Source organism: Betta splendens, chromosome 19 (assembly GCF_900634795.4).
Source record: "Betta splendens chromosome 19, fBetSpl5.4, whole genome shotgun sequence".
NCBI classification, from domain to species: domain Eukaryota; kingdom Metazoa; phylum Chordata; class Actinopteri; order Anabantiformes; family Osphronemidae; genus Betta; species Betta splendens.
In genome coordinates this window covers 10,567,719-10,584,100 of record NC_040898.2, presented here as the reverse complement: position 1 = coordinate 10,584,100, position 16,382 = coordinate 10,567,719, and the positions used below count along the sequence as shown (strand labels likewise).

Below are 16,382 nucleotides of genomic sequence, written 5' to 3'. Positions count from 1 at the left end.
GGGAGAACGAGAAACATTTGTGGATAAAGGCTCGAGCAACAAACACACATCGGTGCCAAACAATCGGTGAATGAAAGAAGCTCAAAGTAGTGAGAGGAAGGAGGAGAGGATTGAGTCGGCTCAGGAGGAAAACTGGTCCAACTGGTGGACTTCAAGAAGGAGACGTGCAGGCGATCAAGGAAGGAGGAGGAAACCACTGCACTCAGGTGACCACTGCATCTCCAGAGGTCTTACTCAGACGCACGGAGCCGCCGTTCATGCCTCTCAGGCAGCCGACTCGTTTTTCTCATCCCCGCCGCTCCTCTCCTCCTCCTCCTCCTCCGCCTCCTCGATGATGGGCGACAGGTCGTCTGCGTCGATCACGGCTGCGCTGCCGTTTGATTGGCCGGAGGCCCGTCGGCTCCCGCCCGCGTCCCCCTCCTCCTCGCTCTCTTCCTCTATGGTGTCGTGTGAGGAATGGGCGCGGCTGGATGTTCTGGGCCTAGACCTAGAACCCGCAGAAGCTGAGTATCTAGAGTGTCTGCTCCCCTCTCGCCCTCTACTGCCTCCCTTTAAGTTGCCGCGTCTCCTGCTCGAGTCTGGCCTCTCCTCCTCGCTCTCTAACCCCGACTCCTCTGACTCGGACCGCTCTCCCCCCTCGTCCTGGCTCACGCCCTCAGACTCTCTGTCGGTGTCTGAGTCGGACTCGTCTGCCTCCGTTTCTGTCCCAGATGTGTGCCCAGCTGTGACGGACGAGGTGACGCTGCTCGCGTCGGAGAGGCTGAACTCTGACTGGGACTCTTTGCCGCCGCTTCCTGTTTCTGAGTCACCGCTACGAACTTGTCTTCCTCTCCTCCACCTTGCCTCCGAGGAGCTCTCCTCCCCTCCCGACTCCCACCTCCTCCTCTCGCCTTCTCTTCCTCTGCCTCTCTCAGACACTGATGCAGAAACGCTCATTCCTCCTATGGAGACATAAATCTTCCCGCTGTTCTCCCCGTTCTCGTCGCTCCACTGTGCGTCTCCCACTCTCGCAGGTCCCTGGAGCCTTCTGGTGAGGGAGATAAGACTGAGCGCCTCGCTCGCCTTTTGTTTTACTGCTGGAGGGCTGCTGGTTTCGGCGGACGTCTGGAAATAACTCCCATCGATGACTATGTTGTCATCCACGGTGAAAAACCTGCGGCTGGACGCTAAGCCAGGAAGCTCCCCCCTGTGCTCTGGCCTGATGCCTTCTCCACCTCCAGCGCCATTTATCACCCTATTCTCTGCTGCACCACCTTTGATGCTTCTCTCCCATGTCCCCTTTTCTCCTCTACCTCCTCTCTCTGTGCTTTCTGCTCCTCCCTCTGCGTTTGCCCTGCTCTCCGCCTCTCCTCGTTCCCCCTTCCTGTCCTCCGACCACGCTCTCCCCCCATCCCCCCTCTCCATCGGCCCGATCCTCGCCTTGTTCCACGGCGGGTGGATGGCGGGAGGCTGCCCGGACGCTTTGCTCCCAGAAGGCAGCAGCGTGCTCATTCTCATCATGGCCTTTAAGCCGGCGGCGGCACCGGAGCTCCTGGACACTGTTTTTATGAGCGATGGTGACTGTGCCTGCTGGTGTCTGTCCACCTCCATCCTGGACGCCGCCGCCGCCTTTGGGGGTGGAGCGGGTGGAGGCTGGGGCTGCGTGTAAGCAGGATGCTGGGCTAATCTGCCTTCTTGAAACTGTCTCTTCACCTGTTGCTGTGATAACATTAGCCCAAAGTCAACGACAACAGATTAAGAGCAGTTTACTGCAGCAGATACTGTAAAGTCTCATGGTATCTACTGGAACTCAGTGCATTCTGGCCGTTCTACCTCTCCATCCGATTCCTGGGGGCTGTAGAAGTAGCTGCCATCATCATCCACAACGACTTCTCCGTATTCATCATAAAGACCGGAGGGTGAAATCAGCTTCCTGCGACTGCCGTACTGGAGGAAGTCGTACCTGCACAGAGGGGGGGTTCATCAAAAACACAGCGTGTTAGAATTCTCCAGTCAGTCGGAGACAACACACTTTTGCGCTTGGCTAAAGTCCTTCCACGGCAACTTAAACGCGACTGTGGCTCACTCCAGTGATAAGCACTGTCTAATGACTTGCCTAAGCAAAGCTGCCTTAATCACAAAAAGAGCATTTTGTTGCCAGGAGACATTCAGTTAGCAGAAACACTGGAATCGATTTTCCTGCCTCCCGACTCCCTTTGTCGCCCGTTGCCGCGAGCGCCGCCGGCCAAAAAACTCCGCTTCGTGTCACCAACTGGGCCCCGTGCCCTCCAGCAGCAGCGCGTCTGTAAACCAGTGGGTCAGAACACGCATCTTTTCAAACGCTGCCCTGGAAACAATATGTCCCAGTGCGATTAAAGTAACAAATCAGCTCCAAGTCCTTTGGCTCCGTTCCGCAGCAGCTGAACAGAAAGATTGCTGCGTGTAATCACTCTGCTTCCAGTCCGGCGGAAGAAGCTGCCCTCCCATTCCATTAAGCAGCCAAGTAATAAACAAATGGGAGGGCGCGTGGATGAAGGCTCTGCGTAGGTGAACGGGTGTGAAGGAAAGGAGAGACTAGGAAATGCAGTGAAGGTAAACAAAGGCAGCATTAAAAGAGAGAGACGGACACTTATGAAGTTACACAGTTGTAATCCTCATATTACGGCCTCTGGAAGCTAATGTACTGAGTCCTAACCTTCCACTGAATCTGCTTATGGGATTTCACAGTCATTAACCCACAGACTCAAACTCAAGTGCACCCACAATTAAATTACTTAAAGGCTACAGCAGCGCTTCCACCTTCCTGCTCTCGTGTTCACGTTTACCACTAGGGGGCAGTCACGGCCTGACAACGGCCCCTGCAGCTCCCACCTGTCAGAACCACAGGTATCAGGTGGGTGACACTGATTCCAATGATGAGGTGAGTTCCATCATTGGAATAAATAATCACACTATTATGAAACAATAAAATCAATCCAATGGAAAATTAAACACTCCAGGGAACAGAGCTCTGGCATAAAACCACGTGTCGTTTTCTTTATCCCAGTCAGACTGAAACAAGTGGTCATTTCACACCTAAACAGGCTCTGGAATGCGAGTGTGAAGCGTTTTTGCAGCCTAACGCGCGCCACAGAGTAGAAGCCACGAGCCGCTCTCACCCTCTGCCTCTATCAAACCAAGGCGCTGGTTCGTGGATGAAGTTCGAGACAAACTCTGCTTCCTGTTGAAACACTAAAGTCTCTGAGTCTCAGAGTTGGAGTTGAAGCCGTGCCTCCACTGAGCTGCTCCTGCCCCATTCCTCGCCTGGGTTTCAGCGACAGTCACACTGCTCGTCGCCCACGCCAGTAACAGGTTTGGATGAACAGGAGTTAATCCCTTATTGCTCCATAGCATGCACGCGTTCAGTATTTGACTCTTGACTGGAGGGCAGCAGCGATTTGGCGGTTGTGTGTTTTTTTTCACACTTACTGTAGGGCTCAAACAAAATGACAACAAATGGTAAAGTTATTTTCTGCATCTGTACAAATCCAATCACAGTCACGCCAATGGCAGATCTCTACATTCCTACACGGTGAAAACAATCCCATTTGGATCTCGTTTTAAGAAAACAAAGGGATGAAAGGAAAGGTCAAAAGGTCATGATCCATCCATGGATTACTGCGCTGGATTGGATTAGCTCACTACACTTGTGGAAGCAGGTACAGCAACATCTGGAGCTGAAAACCTCATTTCAGGCGGGGAAGCGTCACCTGTGGCCCGGGAGGCGTTTGTTGCACCCGCATCCTTTATTTACAAGCGAAACAAAGTGATTAGATCCAAGTCCCACGGGTCACGAGGGCTGATTCCTGCTCCCGTGCATGTTCAGACCCAGACATGCCTTTGTGAATGTAGCCGTAAACCAACAGCATCTGGCCCATTGTCTGCTTCCACGGATGGCTGCCTGATTAGCTGCTAGCGTAGCGCAGTGTTAGGCAGAGAGAATTAGCTGTGTGTGTGTGTGTGTGTGTGCGTGTGTGCGTGCGTGCGTGCGTGCGTGCGTGCGTGCGTGCGTGCGTGTAAGAGGAAGAATGAACAAGACAACACTTCAGAGCGAGTGTGTGAGTGAATGAATGTTTTTGCCATGGGAGTATTTATGTGCGTGTGTCTGCTGCTGTATTTATGTGCAAGTGTGGGTGGGAGTGTATATAAAATCAAGTTCCTGGGAGTCTGCTGCTAAAATTATAAAACTGACAATGCATCACAGATGGCAGACACACACACGCACACGCACGCACGCACACACACACACACACACCTACTTAACCCCAGGTCCTCTGACAGAAGCGTTTTAGTTTGAGGGCTCTGCACACCACTGTATCCCAGCACATACGACCTCCCAGTCATCAGATACCCTGAAGGGGAGCAGTGTTGGGAACGGCTAATAGCTTGGCTCCCGTTCTGACCTCTGCTGGGCCGGTGCTGATCCATCGTTGGGGGGCTTTCATGCTGTGGCCTGTGCTGGCTGGTCTGGTTCTCTTATTAAACTACAGTTTACAGTCTGCTGGTCACATGTCTTTATAAGAATTCACTTATTGTCAGATTGCTGGGATTCAATTTTAAGCTCAACCTTTGAATCACAGCTGACGTGAGAGCAGCTGCACACCCCCAACTCCAGTCTACTGAGAAACATGCTAAAAGCTACAGGATGACATCACCTAATTAAAGACGTTACAGTAAACCTCTGACACGTGAGAACGGAGAAGTACCCACCCCTGGTCATAGTTGTAGTAATCCTGGGTGTAGTAGTCCTGTCCAGGGTCGATGCCAGATTCCATAGACAACTCCTTCAACATCAACAAAACCAGGATTAGGGAAGACGCACGGTTTCCAAATGACACACGACTAAAGTCACAACAGGAGTGAGGTAGGAAAGCAGACAGAGGGGCAGAGTACCTCTGGCCTGAGCAGAGAAGGCCGCAGAAGCTGCTGCGTCTGCCAGAGGAGAGCAGAGGCAGGACAGGATGAGACGAAGTCGGGAATAAGCTTTGTAAATACTCTGCAGCAAGTTTTAAAAGGCAGTAATAACGTGAAACGAAGAGAATCAAACCAGCTGAAAAAGTGAAAAAGCAGTTAAACAGAGAGAACATGCAGGCACACAGATACTGTAGGAAACCCACCTCATGCTGTCCATACACGCGCCTACGGTCAGAGAGAAGCAAAGGGAAAGAAAAGGTCATTAACAGCATTACACTCCGTGGACGTGAACCAAGAACTTTCAGAAGAAAAGTTCCTCCTCATTTGTTAAGGTTTCAAAGCTGAGGGCTTCGGGTAGAATCTGATTTATTTGAGCTGTGTCAGTAAACTCTCCACACGCCAGCACTTTAGGAAATACACTTATTTGCCGTGTTGTCAGGAAGATTGATTCTGCTGTCATGTGTCTACAGTAGACGCGCCACCGAGGGTACATCCACTATATTTTGGCAGTGTTTACACCCTGATGCACAGTTATTCTACAGTATTTCCTGTGAAACGCGGGGAAACAGACAAATGCGTGCGGTTTGTGTGAAACGCAGGCGCCGCCCGACTGATCGGTGCTTGACAGGTCAGCGACAACCAGCAGCTGGAAAGCTTTCAAAGAGCGGCTAAAGCTTTTCTTCCTCTGGTTGGCAATTTTCTAATCATCTGTTGGGTATTTTTAATTATTGCAGAAAATTGGCATCTACAGTATCAGACGCTTGATATGAACATTAATGGAACTTTTTAAAAAAAAATGGAAAACTCTCCTTTCTTGTCCTGACAATTAAGAAGGAACCTAAGATGAACTTTGTTTTCACTTCCAGCGTCAATACACATTTTTATCACACATTTCAGTGTAAAGATCGTCCGCCTACATGGATGACAGCTTAAAAACAATGTAATGTTGTTTACAATATTGTGAAATGAATGCTTTGTTTTAGCTTCGAACACTTGAAACAAAAACCGAGACAAGAAAAACACTAACAATGTTTTAGTGAGGTTAAACAGGGGGGATGATACAAAGAAACGTCTTTGTCACAACTATGCTCCTATGGGGATCTATTTTCACGTCAGACCGTGGCAATAAGCTGCAGAAATAAAGCTGCGCCTCAACAACAAATGGCGCCTTTGAAAGGACACGTCTGCGTGTCGGTTCTTGCAGCCCGACGCCATTACGGCTCCTCCATTGAGCACAGCTTCCTCACGCAGCCACTTAAGGAGGAAACGCGGCCTTTCATTAATTATCACAAAGCAGACAAGATTATCTGTGCACATAAAGGCCTGGATGGAGAGATTAGCGGACGCGCTGGCTGGCGCGCGGCGGAGGATAGCATCATTGTTTGCGTGTGATCCGCCGTGTGGAAGCGTGTTGGGTGTGTGGAGATAAGTCTATCTCTGCGTCCTTGTTGCTCTGACAGACACATTATGAGCTCTGCTCCAGACTCAAAAACACACAGCTATCTGATAGCTGTCACACACACACACGCACACGCACACACACACACACACACACACACGCACACACGCACACGCACGCACACACACACGATTGACTTCCAGGCTTTGTGTCCCCTACACCTCGTCTCGCTGAGTGTATGAGGAGAGAAATAATATTAGCTCTTATGGACCAGACCCACACTATCAAACCCAATAAGGCTCTTTTCTTGCCGTCTGCTTCCTACACTTTGTCGTCCGCCCCTGTGACACAGAGCTCCTGTAGCTGCTTCGCCCTTTGGACCGACACGTTTCTAGCTCCCTTTATTTCAGCATGGATGGACCTTAGACAGAGGATAAAGCGTTTTGACATACGGTAGATAATGAATCTAATCTAAGGTTCTCACATGTCTTATCTACACTTAGACAAAGCAAATATACACACATCCAAACAACAGATCCCTTGTATCCGCACTAGACCCATGGGTCCCACTCCTGACAGCAGCACAGCAGGGTGCCATGAAGGGAACATGCAAATCCTGACATACAGGAGACTTCAAACTCATGTAGCTCCATCATTTACCACAGCAATACCTTTCTCAGCTGCATCAACGAGCCCAAAGACAATCTGCTGCAGTGATGATCAAACATGTGACAAGCACTTTGTTTTGTCAGTTCAGTTTAAAAAAAAAGCACCTCTGCTTTGCCAGATGTTGAAAACAACAGATGTCAAGAGACGCCTGTTATCTAGAACGAACCCACGACTGGAACTGGAACAGTCAATGCAAACCATTGTTAAAGATCCTGTGTGTGTTTTTCTGTATTCCCAATCCTGTTTATGTAGTTTTTGTAGTTTTTCTACTATACATAATTAGCTGTACTGTATGTTTACTGTATGTCAAGGGTTGAACAGCATAATTCTAGTACGTTTATTGTGTTTTGTCATAATATTCACAATATTTATTAATAAAAGATAAACAATCTGCTAGAAAAGGTTCATACAAAATAAGCACGTAAAATTACATTTTGTTCTACATACAAATAAGTAAAAATTGTTTCCTAGCTTCAATCCATGAAAGACAAACAATATGATCCAACCAACTAAAGACATAAAGACAATCTAAAAATTCTTGCCACCAAAATAATAAACAGTAAATAACAATAAAAATAAAGATGTCAACAAAACTTAGTGGGAAGTTGTGTCCTGCATTTGTAGGTTTTCAAAACGTTTTTAGAATCTTCATATAAAAATTTGCTTTAAAATTAATAGGCTGAATAAAATAGCAGGAACGCTATAAAAACAATCTGTGCAAAGACCATTAGAAAAAAAAACCTGTTGAATGCACATCCGTCCAACTTCGTTCATGTTTCCAATTTTGTTTCCACACCTGTACTTCACTATAACTTTACTTTATTTATTTATCACTTTATTGTAAGAGGAGACATTGGGCGACGTTTCAAATTGAGGCTCCATCTCTTCTGGCCTCTTGTCATGTTACTGTACCTTCCTTTGCCTTCTCCTGCTCTCATTTCTCTTTGCAAGTGTGAAAACTGGAGGAGAAAAACATTTTTGCTTCTACACAAAGATTAAATTAGGCCTAGTTTTCTTTTTTTTTTGTCGTGTTGGATTAGCACAGAGGCAGCGCAGTAAAAAATTCAAATCATCACAGCTACCACTGTGCTATTTTCAGTACAGTCCCTTGACAGTTCCCCAGCATCTACAGAACAATGTTAAGACATTTCCCACTGTGTTCTCTCTATACGAGCGAGGCGAAGGCTAGAGCATTGTAGACTGAGAGGGGAAGCGCTTCTCAAGCTCCTCCACGATAGAGATCATGTTTGGGTTGGGCTGAATCGGTGGAGGTTGTGGCTCCTCTTCTCTCACACCTCCCGTTTCCTCTTTAACCCCCTCCCCTCCATCCCTTTCTCCTCCACCTCCACCTCCTTCTGCTGCTGCTGCTGCTGAAGCGTCTAAGCAGTCGAGGGAGTCAAGGGAATCCACGGAGGCCCGACTTTTCATGACCTTTTTGAGCGGGATCTGCTTCTGATCTATCTGGCTGAACATGTTGGCCACCGACTTCTCAATGTCGGCAATGTTCTGGATGTTCTTTAAGATGCCTTTCAGCTCTTTGCGGGGTGGGTCGGGCTCCGCGGGCGGAGGCGGCGGGGGCCGGAGGGAGACGGGCCGCAGGGCCGGCACCTCGGAGAGAGACGGAAGGACGAAGGTGGACGGACGCAGGACGGAGGGTGACAGCGGGGGAGGGAGAGGGGGAGGCGGGGGAGGAGGGGGCACCTTTGCCTCCGTGTGGCTGGAGAGGGATGCGGCAGGTGGTGGAGGAGGAGGTGTGGAAGGGGGGTGTAGTGGATAAGGTGAAGGGGGGACAGGACCAGGGGCGGGCAGCGGAGGTGGAGGAGGGGGAGGGGGGCACGGAGGCGGAGGCGGAGGTACGGAAGGAGGGTCGGGGATGAGCTCCAAGTGGACGTGGAGCCTGTCGTCCACACTCGGACCTCCTGTTAGATTGGCCCCAAAGCGGCGCAGGACAGGAGGAGTGGGCTTGTGAGTCGGCGGAGGGGTCCCTCCATCACTGTGGGTGACAATGATACACGGGGGGCCCTCTTTAGTCTGAGGCGCAACATTAGGAACCTGCTTGTGATGCTGAGGAGACTCGGGGAACGCGGAAAGCAGCATATCAGGCGACAGAGATCCTCGGGAGTCTCTGCTTTGCCGCTGCCTCATTTCCTGGAGCGCCTGCTGCTCGAACTGTCTGGCCTGTTCTTTGACCGTCAGCTTGGGCTCCAGACCCTGGCTTCCCATCAGGTCAGAGTCCAGCCGGCGGTCAAACCCTGAGTCCAGACCCGCGTCTTTGCTCTCCTTGAACTCGGCCTTGAGGAGCTCCAGCTCCCACTGCACGGGGTCCATGACCACCTGGCGTCTCAGGGCGTCGTACATCTCTTTTCGGTGCAGCCTCGACGGAAGCGTCCAGCTGTGGCCGCAGCCGGACCCCCACCCGCTGTCACTCCCCCCAGGAGAGCTGAGCCTCAGCCACGCCTCCCGGAGACCCTTCCTGGAGGGGGAGAAGTTCCCGAGGAGATCCCTCCGCCTCTGGCTCCGCCCGAGGGTCTCTGGGCTGCTCAGGGTCCCGTCTTCGTGGTAAATGGGATTTTTGATGGTCAAGGGGTTTTCGTCGGACAGGAAGGTGATGCTGGACTCGGACTTGGGCAGGTTGTGGAGCACGCCGCCGTTGGCGACGCACTGGCGGTGGGCGGCGATCGCGCGCGTGGCAAAGTCGGAGAGCAGGCGCTGGCGGTCGCTTTCTTCCAGGCTGCCGCCGCTCCCGCTGCCGCCGGCGCCACTGCCGTGATTGGACCGGCTGACGCCACAGACAGAGACGGAGGGAAAAGTGAGAGAAACAAAGGATGGAAATGTAGTGAAAAGCAATGGAGTATTTACAGATGGATGGAAAACTAGGAATAAAGCCTAGAATGGTAGAATAACATATTTTATAAAGGGGAAGGGCAGTTATAGATTACATCACACATTATGTCTGTCAGAGCTGTTTTAGAAGCAACATTAAGAGGATCCACATTATCAGATGAATGAGGACGGGAACGAGAGGAAACAGATGATGCAGCATAAAAGAGGCAACGACTAGAGATGGTGGGAAAAACTAGGCGCTACGAGACAACTTCAGCTGCGGAGGTCGAAACAGGCCGCCACACGTGGGCCCACGGAGCTGCTGCTACGCTGAGGCTGGAAATACACAACTAGTGTAGAGCACGACAAACCACGGTGACCAGTGACAGGCACAGACACAGCTAAAGGAGACGGTCACAGAGGCAAATGGGCCACTTCAAGTCTACTCACTTTTGTCTGTCATGACTAAGGATGGATGGATGAGAAAAAGCATGGGGAGAAGTTCAAATCAAGAGTTAGAAGGTTGAATGAAGCAATCAGTGACTTTGTGTTGTGGTGCTTTAGTGCATCAGGCTGAAGGTGTTAAGACATTTAAAATTTAAAATGAAATGAAAAACGTCACGAACTGCAAATTTAGACTTTGTCGGATCAGAATACAAAGCAAAGCAGGGATAATTAAAAGCACAGATTCATTAATACTGTATAATCTCCCCTAAAGCCATAAAGGCACCACAAGGTAGTTACTGCCTCTGCTGCACTGCACATCTTCAACAGGTCCATGACCAAAAGCTAAACCCAAACATGACAACACTACTAATGAGCCCCACTATCCACACAAACGGCTCCCTCCTCCCTCACGGCGTCTCCAGGGCTCCGGAAACAAAGCCTAATCCTTGAAAATCAGTCCGCTGGGGCGAGTTAGGAACGCGAAAACAAGGTCCATATTCTTCCAGGATTATTTAATCCCCGAAATACTGCACGATACAAAACCCACACGAGCGGTGGAGCACAGGAGAGAGTGTGTGAGCGAGCACGCAGCTCAGCTCACCGCTGCTGAACACGATCTGCAGCTTATCAATAATGTGGAATTAATTACGGCCCTGGGTGATCTTCATACATTATGAGCTGCATTTATTTCAATTATCTCACATCCAAGTTTATTTCCGCTCTCGTTTTTCAGGGGGTCGTTAGCCTCACGTGCACACAGGGAACCCTGAGCTGCCATCCTTCATACTGTATGAATGCGTCTGATGTTCAGACAGAAGATGCTACAGTAACTTGCCCTCAACTCCTTAACTCACCCGCAAGTACTTAAAAACTCAGTGTGGATGGAATTGACATGTAAAAGCACTACAGTAAGTAGAAATGCTACAGTTACACAAACTAGATAATTACGCGCAGCGGACGATCAAATAAATTGTTGTTCTCGGAACACAAGTTCAAAAGAATGAAGGCGACACACATAAGAGGCTGCTCTTAATGTAAACATCCTTCGAGGGCACATCGCTGACCTTCATTCAGCGCTGGTGGAGCGATGGCATTGGTATTTACTGCATACAACACACTGACAAAGATGGAGCTGAATGTCACTTAAGTTGAAAGGATAAATTGTTGGTTTTATCTGCGGCTCTTAATGTATTCAAAAATCACAGCTTTGTTTGGTGCCGCTCTGATGTGGGGTTACAAGGCTCTGTCTGATTCATCCCAAATTGTGTCATCTGCGCATAATGGCGGCTTCTCTCCCCGCTGCAAAGTGGGAAACAAAGGAGGAGGCCACACGCGCGAGCGTCTGAAGATACGAAGGACATATTTTTATGCAGCCTGTAAAACTTGATAAGAGCTGCCGGCATGAGAATATTCAGACTGAGGACTCATCACAGACGGTCAAATGGCTCCAGAGGTTGACTAATTACTGTAGTTTGAATGCAAATCTACTGTATGTTGGGGAGCTGGCCTCGCTTTACGGGTGGAACCGGCTGAGAGGCCGCCGACCTCGTCTCGCCTCATATCAGCCCCCTCCGCCCTTCGCTTACATGGCGTTGTCGCCCAGCTCCTCGTACAGGTTGTTGGCGGTGCCTGCTCCAGGTTTGCCCGGTGGCAGTGCCATCTGGATACGGGTGGTTTTGGCACATTCCGCTTGGCGCCTGGACACAGCAGGGAGAGAACACAGATCAACAGTCAGCAGGAAGAGGTTCGCGTTGCTCACAGAATTCAGCTCGGACGGCTCTGGATGGTAGCGGCACATATATATGTTAATACAGCCCTCAGGTCTGGTTGTCAGGTTCTAGCTGTTGTTAGAGGTTTGTCCAAACACACTGCACTGCATTTCTATGAAAGTGAATGTTTATACCAGACCAAATACAGCTGTGTCAGCAAAACGTATTCAAATAAAAGCAGCTGTCTCAGACATCTACTCCTTCCGTGTTCTTCAGGAGCCATTTGCTGAACCGTCCTCTGTCCTTTCTGCTCCTTTCCGATCTTATTTAGCTCTTTGCACAATGAGAGTCACCTGGTTATTTACACTGACAGGCGCCTGAGGAAAAGCCCGTGGTTAATGTTCAACATGGTAATATGAAAGCAGAACTCACTCTTTGAATCTGTTGGCGACAGATGCGGCAGATGGGAGAAAGAGAGAGAGATGCAGGTCAGTGATTGCTTAAGCCATAAATCACACGCAGACTCTCAAACACACTCAGGTAACTGGTCTTCATTACAGTCATCCAGCAGCAGAGACTAGTAATTATTCCCTGATGAGCGCTCGTTCTCTCTCAGCCTGGTTCTGGTCTCTCCCCTCAGTAGGATGACGAGTTCTCCTCAGAATCCGCTGATCCGGTTTAGCTCAGTGTGTGCGCAAACACATCTGTGTATGTTCAGCAGACGGGCGAAATTAATAGCCTTCCACGGTGGTTAGCTAAACAAACTATTAGAACAGGCTCCGTGGGACAGGCTGCTCTGCTTCATCACCCAGAGGCGAGAGGCCCAGGTGATAAAATGATAAATAGCACTAAAGGACGTCCTGTGGGAGCGGCTGTCAGCTTCCTCTATTTGTCTGGCTGTGCGCTCGCTCCTCCGTGCGTTCATACATTTTCTAGATGGCTTGCGTCTTTGTTGCCAGCTCGTCTCAGACTTTGCATGTTGTTGAAATAATGACGTGCATTCCTCGCTTGGCGCGCCGTTACCTCGGCAGCTGGAAAGTCTAGCCCTGAAATCACGGCGTGAGCACGGGGCACGAAACATACGTCAAATCACAGGGCGCGCTGGAAGGAAACGGCTTCAACAGCGTCCAAACCCACTCCACTGAGCCTCAGGGATAGAAAAAAAAGCTACACAGAGGATGAAAGCAGGTTGTACTGTAATAACCGACCATCTCCTACCTACAGTACTGTACCAGCCTCCATCTTTAAATATTGCAGCGCGTTTCAGTTGGTCAACATGTAATTCCTACTCACTGTCTATAGGTGATGATAACGATCAATATGGCCGGGACACAGCAGATGATGATGATGACTGCCAGAGCCAGCAGGGCTCCTTCAGTGTAGCCTACAGTGTGCTTCGCTTTCTTTATACTGGCCACCACCTCAGGGGCCTGGATCTCCAGGATGCGCCCGCCGGGAGGGAGGACGGGCTTGAACTTTTTATTAATGTCCAAAAGCCTCCCCTGAAGAATACTGCGGAGGGGAAACACAACGCATCTATGTTTGGCAATGAACACACACATTAACCTCTACGACACAGTGCAGCAATGCAAACTTGAAGTGAAGTTGTGAGCGCGGTGCCACAGGCCAAGTTTAAAAGTAAAATAAACAAAGGAAACACCCACTCACTCGCTATTATACTTGCAAATTAGTGTAATGCTGTTTTTCCATGGATGTTAAAGTCACTTCTGTGCGAAGTGAGAATCTAACAATTTAAGGAAAAACTGCAAAAAAAGCAGATAAACAAGTTAAAGAACGTCTTTGTTGACTAGGATCTTACTTGTAGAGATCCTTAGTATCCACAGGTCTATTGGTCTGTGGGTCAATGGCATAAATCATGAGGTCGGACTTGGAGTAGTCATCCTGCTCCGTTCCATCCACCGAGCGATGGGGACCGATGGTTTCCACGACAACCTTAGCTCCCGATATCTGATCCTGGACGTACCACTCCAAAATGCTGAGGATCAAAGAGCAGGACTTTTATTATAGAGCACTTCTGGCTGTTACTAATCACTCAGCTGGTGGCAGCAATAACACGGAACCAGCTTTCAAAAGGCGAGCAATTAAATGTACTGCAATAAAATATATATAATGAAGCGCATCTCCGAGCACAGCTCTGTCCTTCAGTCTCTTTATTGCATAAATAATATTTGCAGCCTGATGCCTGTCCCAGTGTGGGTTCTAGTTCAGCACTTCATAGGAGCTTCATTCTTACTAGGACACTTCATTATGACAAAAGTACATTTTTAAACACACTCTGACTGTTTGTGCTCTTTATCAAGTGTTGCTGATTTCCCCATGGTGGCAATTATAGTTTGACTGGTGCCTATGTAGACACACAAAGCTAAATCAATATGGAGCCACTCACCGGTGTAATTGCATAATCTAACATTGCATGAAACCTGTCAATCATCACCTGCCTTTTGTATTTAGTTATAATATTAGAAGAGGTATTTTTAACAAGCCTCATGTCTATCAATAAGAGCATGTGTGTGAGGAGTCAGACAATGATGTGCGTTACCTCAGCAACTTGTCTTTGTTTTGCTCCACGTAAGTGGGAGGGACGTTTGATACGACTACCTGCATGTCCAGCTGGTTCACAACTGACACCTAGCAAAACAAAAGAGAGCAGGTTCAGCTCACTAGACCCATCTGATGGTCAAAACCAGCACATTTTACATCCCTATGTGCTTTAAAGGAACATTTCCAATCTAAAATAAACAAACATCCAGGTTTCGGAAGGGAAATCTGCCACGAGCACCCGAACACACCACTATCTGTGCCGTGCTGCTGCGTCCTTGGCCGTAGTTGTCCGTGGCGACCACGTCGAACTTAAAGAAGGACCTCCTCATGTTGCGGTACATGATCGCCGTCTTCACCACACCGCTGTAAGGCTCGATGATGAAGCCGTCCTTGGTGCTTTTAGTGCTTTTACCAGCAGGAGGCGAGATGAGCAGCTGATACATCATAGCGCTGTAGTTACCAGTGTCATTGTCAAGAGCCTGGAAAATTAGGAAAATAAGACTCAGTCGCTGGATGGTATCATTATTACAATCATCATCATTATCATCACCATCATCATCACCACACCACAGTAACATTATAATCACTATTATCATATAACATCATCATCACCCCTGCAAACAACGCTGATCAAGTCATGGCTGTCATTATGATTATAACCAATTATGTGATCTGTGATTATCCAACTATGATTAGACCTACAATCAACCATCCATCTCCTTAGCATAATCACGATCCCACGTGTTTGGGCAGCTGATCAATAAGTCTGTTCCCCAAACAACATAATACTGAGGCTTTTTTAGATCTTTTCTTATTCCTGTGGGAAACCTGCTCTTTCCCTGCTTGTTTGATGTAATCTGCAGGTCTACTAATCTGTTCTGTAATTCTGGCTAAGTATCAACTCTCAGCTTCATTCACATATGCAAACTGCACGTTCACGTCAACAGACTCAAAGCCAGACAGGCGCTGATTTATTCCTGGATCTTTACAAAAAGGGCCAAGAGCGCAGGCTACAAATTCACCACAACGCTACATCAAAGGTGAAGGGAAAAACAAAAATATGCTCCTTATGTGGAGGAAATAAGCAACTGGAAGCAAAGAAGAAGGGCTGTAAGAAGATTGTAGGAATAACAGAGCTCGTCTGTGTCCTCTGTTGCAGCAATGCTTGGTTTTCTGCATTGATGCGTTATCAACCATCTGTTGAGTGGCTCAGGTGTCAAGACCTGCATTTAAAACCTGCTTTTAACGCGTGTTTTGCCAGGCTATAACTGAGGAACGTCCTCCTCTGTTGCATTGGCCGTGGTGGCAATTGGCCAAATGTGGCCCGGACTGACTTAACAGAAGAGTGTTTGGAGGTAACGAGCAGGTTTGCTAACGGCGGGACTCCTCTGCAACGTAATCGATATCCCTATTCCCGCGTCCTCCGAGGCACCGAGAGACGGATGAACTCCCGCGTGCGCACACTCCAGCACGTATTCACACACAGATGCCATGAATTAGTTATACTCGGGTGGAATCGCCTCCGTCCACGGCTCGCGCTTTCATCTGGCAAGATCCCGTCTTTCCAGTCATTCCACCAATGAACCGTGTACGTGGTCCCCGCTGCCTTCTGTCCAGCTGTTTGTCTCTCTGCAGGACGCCAGTTATCTTTATCTAACCATCAATCCTCTCCCCATTTCCAGCCTCCACATTTATTTTCCCTTCCTGTGGTGATGGAACCCAGCATACTACATGTATATGTTATTTGTGTCAGTCTAATAAAGTATTAAAGGGGGTTAGATGACTGTACAAGTTACTGTAAAATATTTCCAGACAAATCTGACTCCCAACAGGACAAATCT

At 48.8% G+C, this 16,382-nt stretch overlaps 1 protein-coding gene across 9 annotated transcripts in view; it reads right to left on the bottom strand.

Annotated features, from left to right (window-relative positions):
* The window catches only part of LOC114846475 (protocadherin-15-like), a 75,615-nt gene that overhangs the window by 1,378 nt on the left and 57,855 nt on the right, over nucleotides 1-16,382 (bottom strand). For 3 of the 9 annotated variants that reach the window (XM_041068653.2, XM_041068652.2, XM_041068650.2), the window contains 11 exons: nucleotides 14,790-15,020; nucleotides 14,540-14,628; nucleotides 13,799-13,975; nucleotides 13,273-13,491; nucleotides 12,412-12,420; nucleotides 11,857-11,967; nucleotides 5,136-5,157; nucleotides 4,912-4,950; nucleotides 4,729-4,802; nucleotides 1,813-1,942; nucleotides 235-1,698 (listed from right to left, as the gene is read on the bottom strand). In XM_041068653.2, the coding sequence (XP_040924587.1) occupies nucleotides 265-1,698; nucleotides 1,813-1,942; nucleotides 4,729-4,802; nucleotides 4,912-4,950; nucleotides 5,136-5,157; nucleotides 11,857-11,967; nucleotides 12,412-12,420; nucleotides 13,273-13,491; nucleotides 13,799-13,975; nucleotides 14,540-14,628; nucleotides 14,790-15,020 (2,535 nt within the window). In that variant the 3' untranslated portion in view covers nucleotides 235-264. Of the gene's footprint in view, nucleotides 1-234; nucleotides 1,699-1,812; nucleotides 1,943-4,728; nucleotides 4,803-4,911; nucleotides 4,951-5,015; nucleotides 9,780-11,856; nucleotides 11,968-12,411; nucleotides 12,421-13,272; nucleotides 13,492-13,798; nucleotides 13,976-14,539; nucleotides 14,629-14,789; nucleotides 15,021-16,382 lie in introns of those variants that run through there. The other 6 variants (XM_029135456.3, XM_029135455.3, XM_041068651.2 and 3 more) reach the window with 5 other exon arrangements.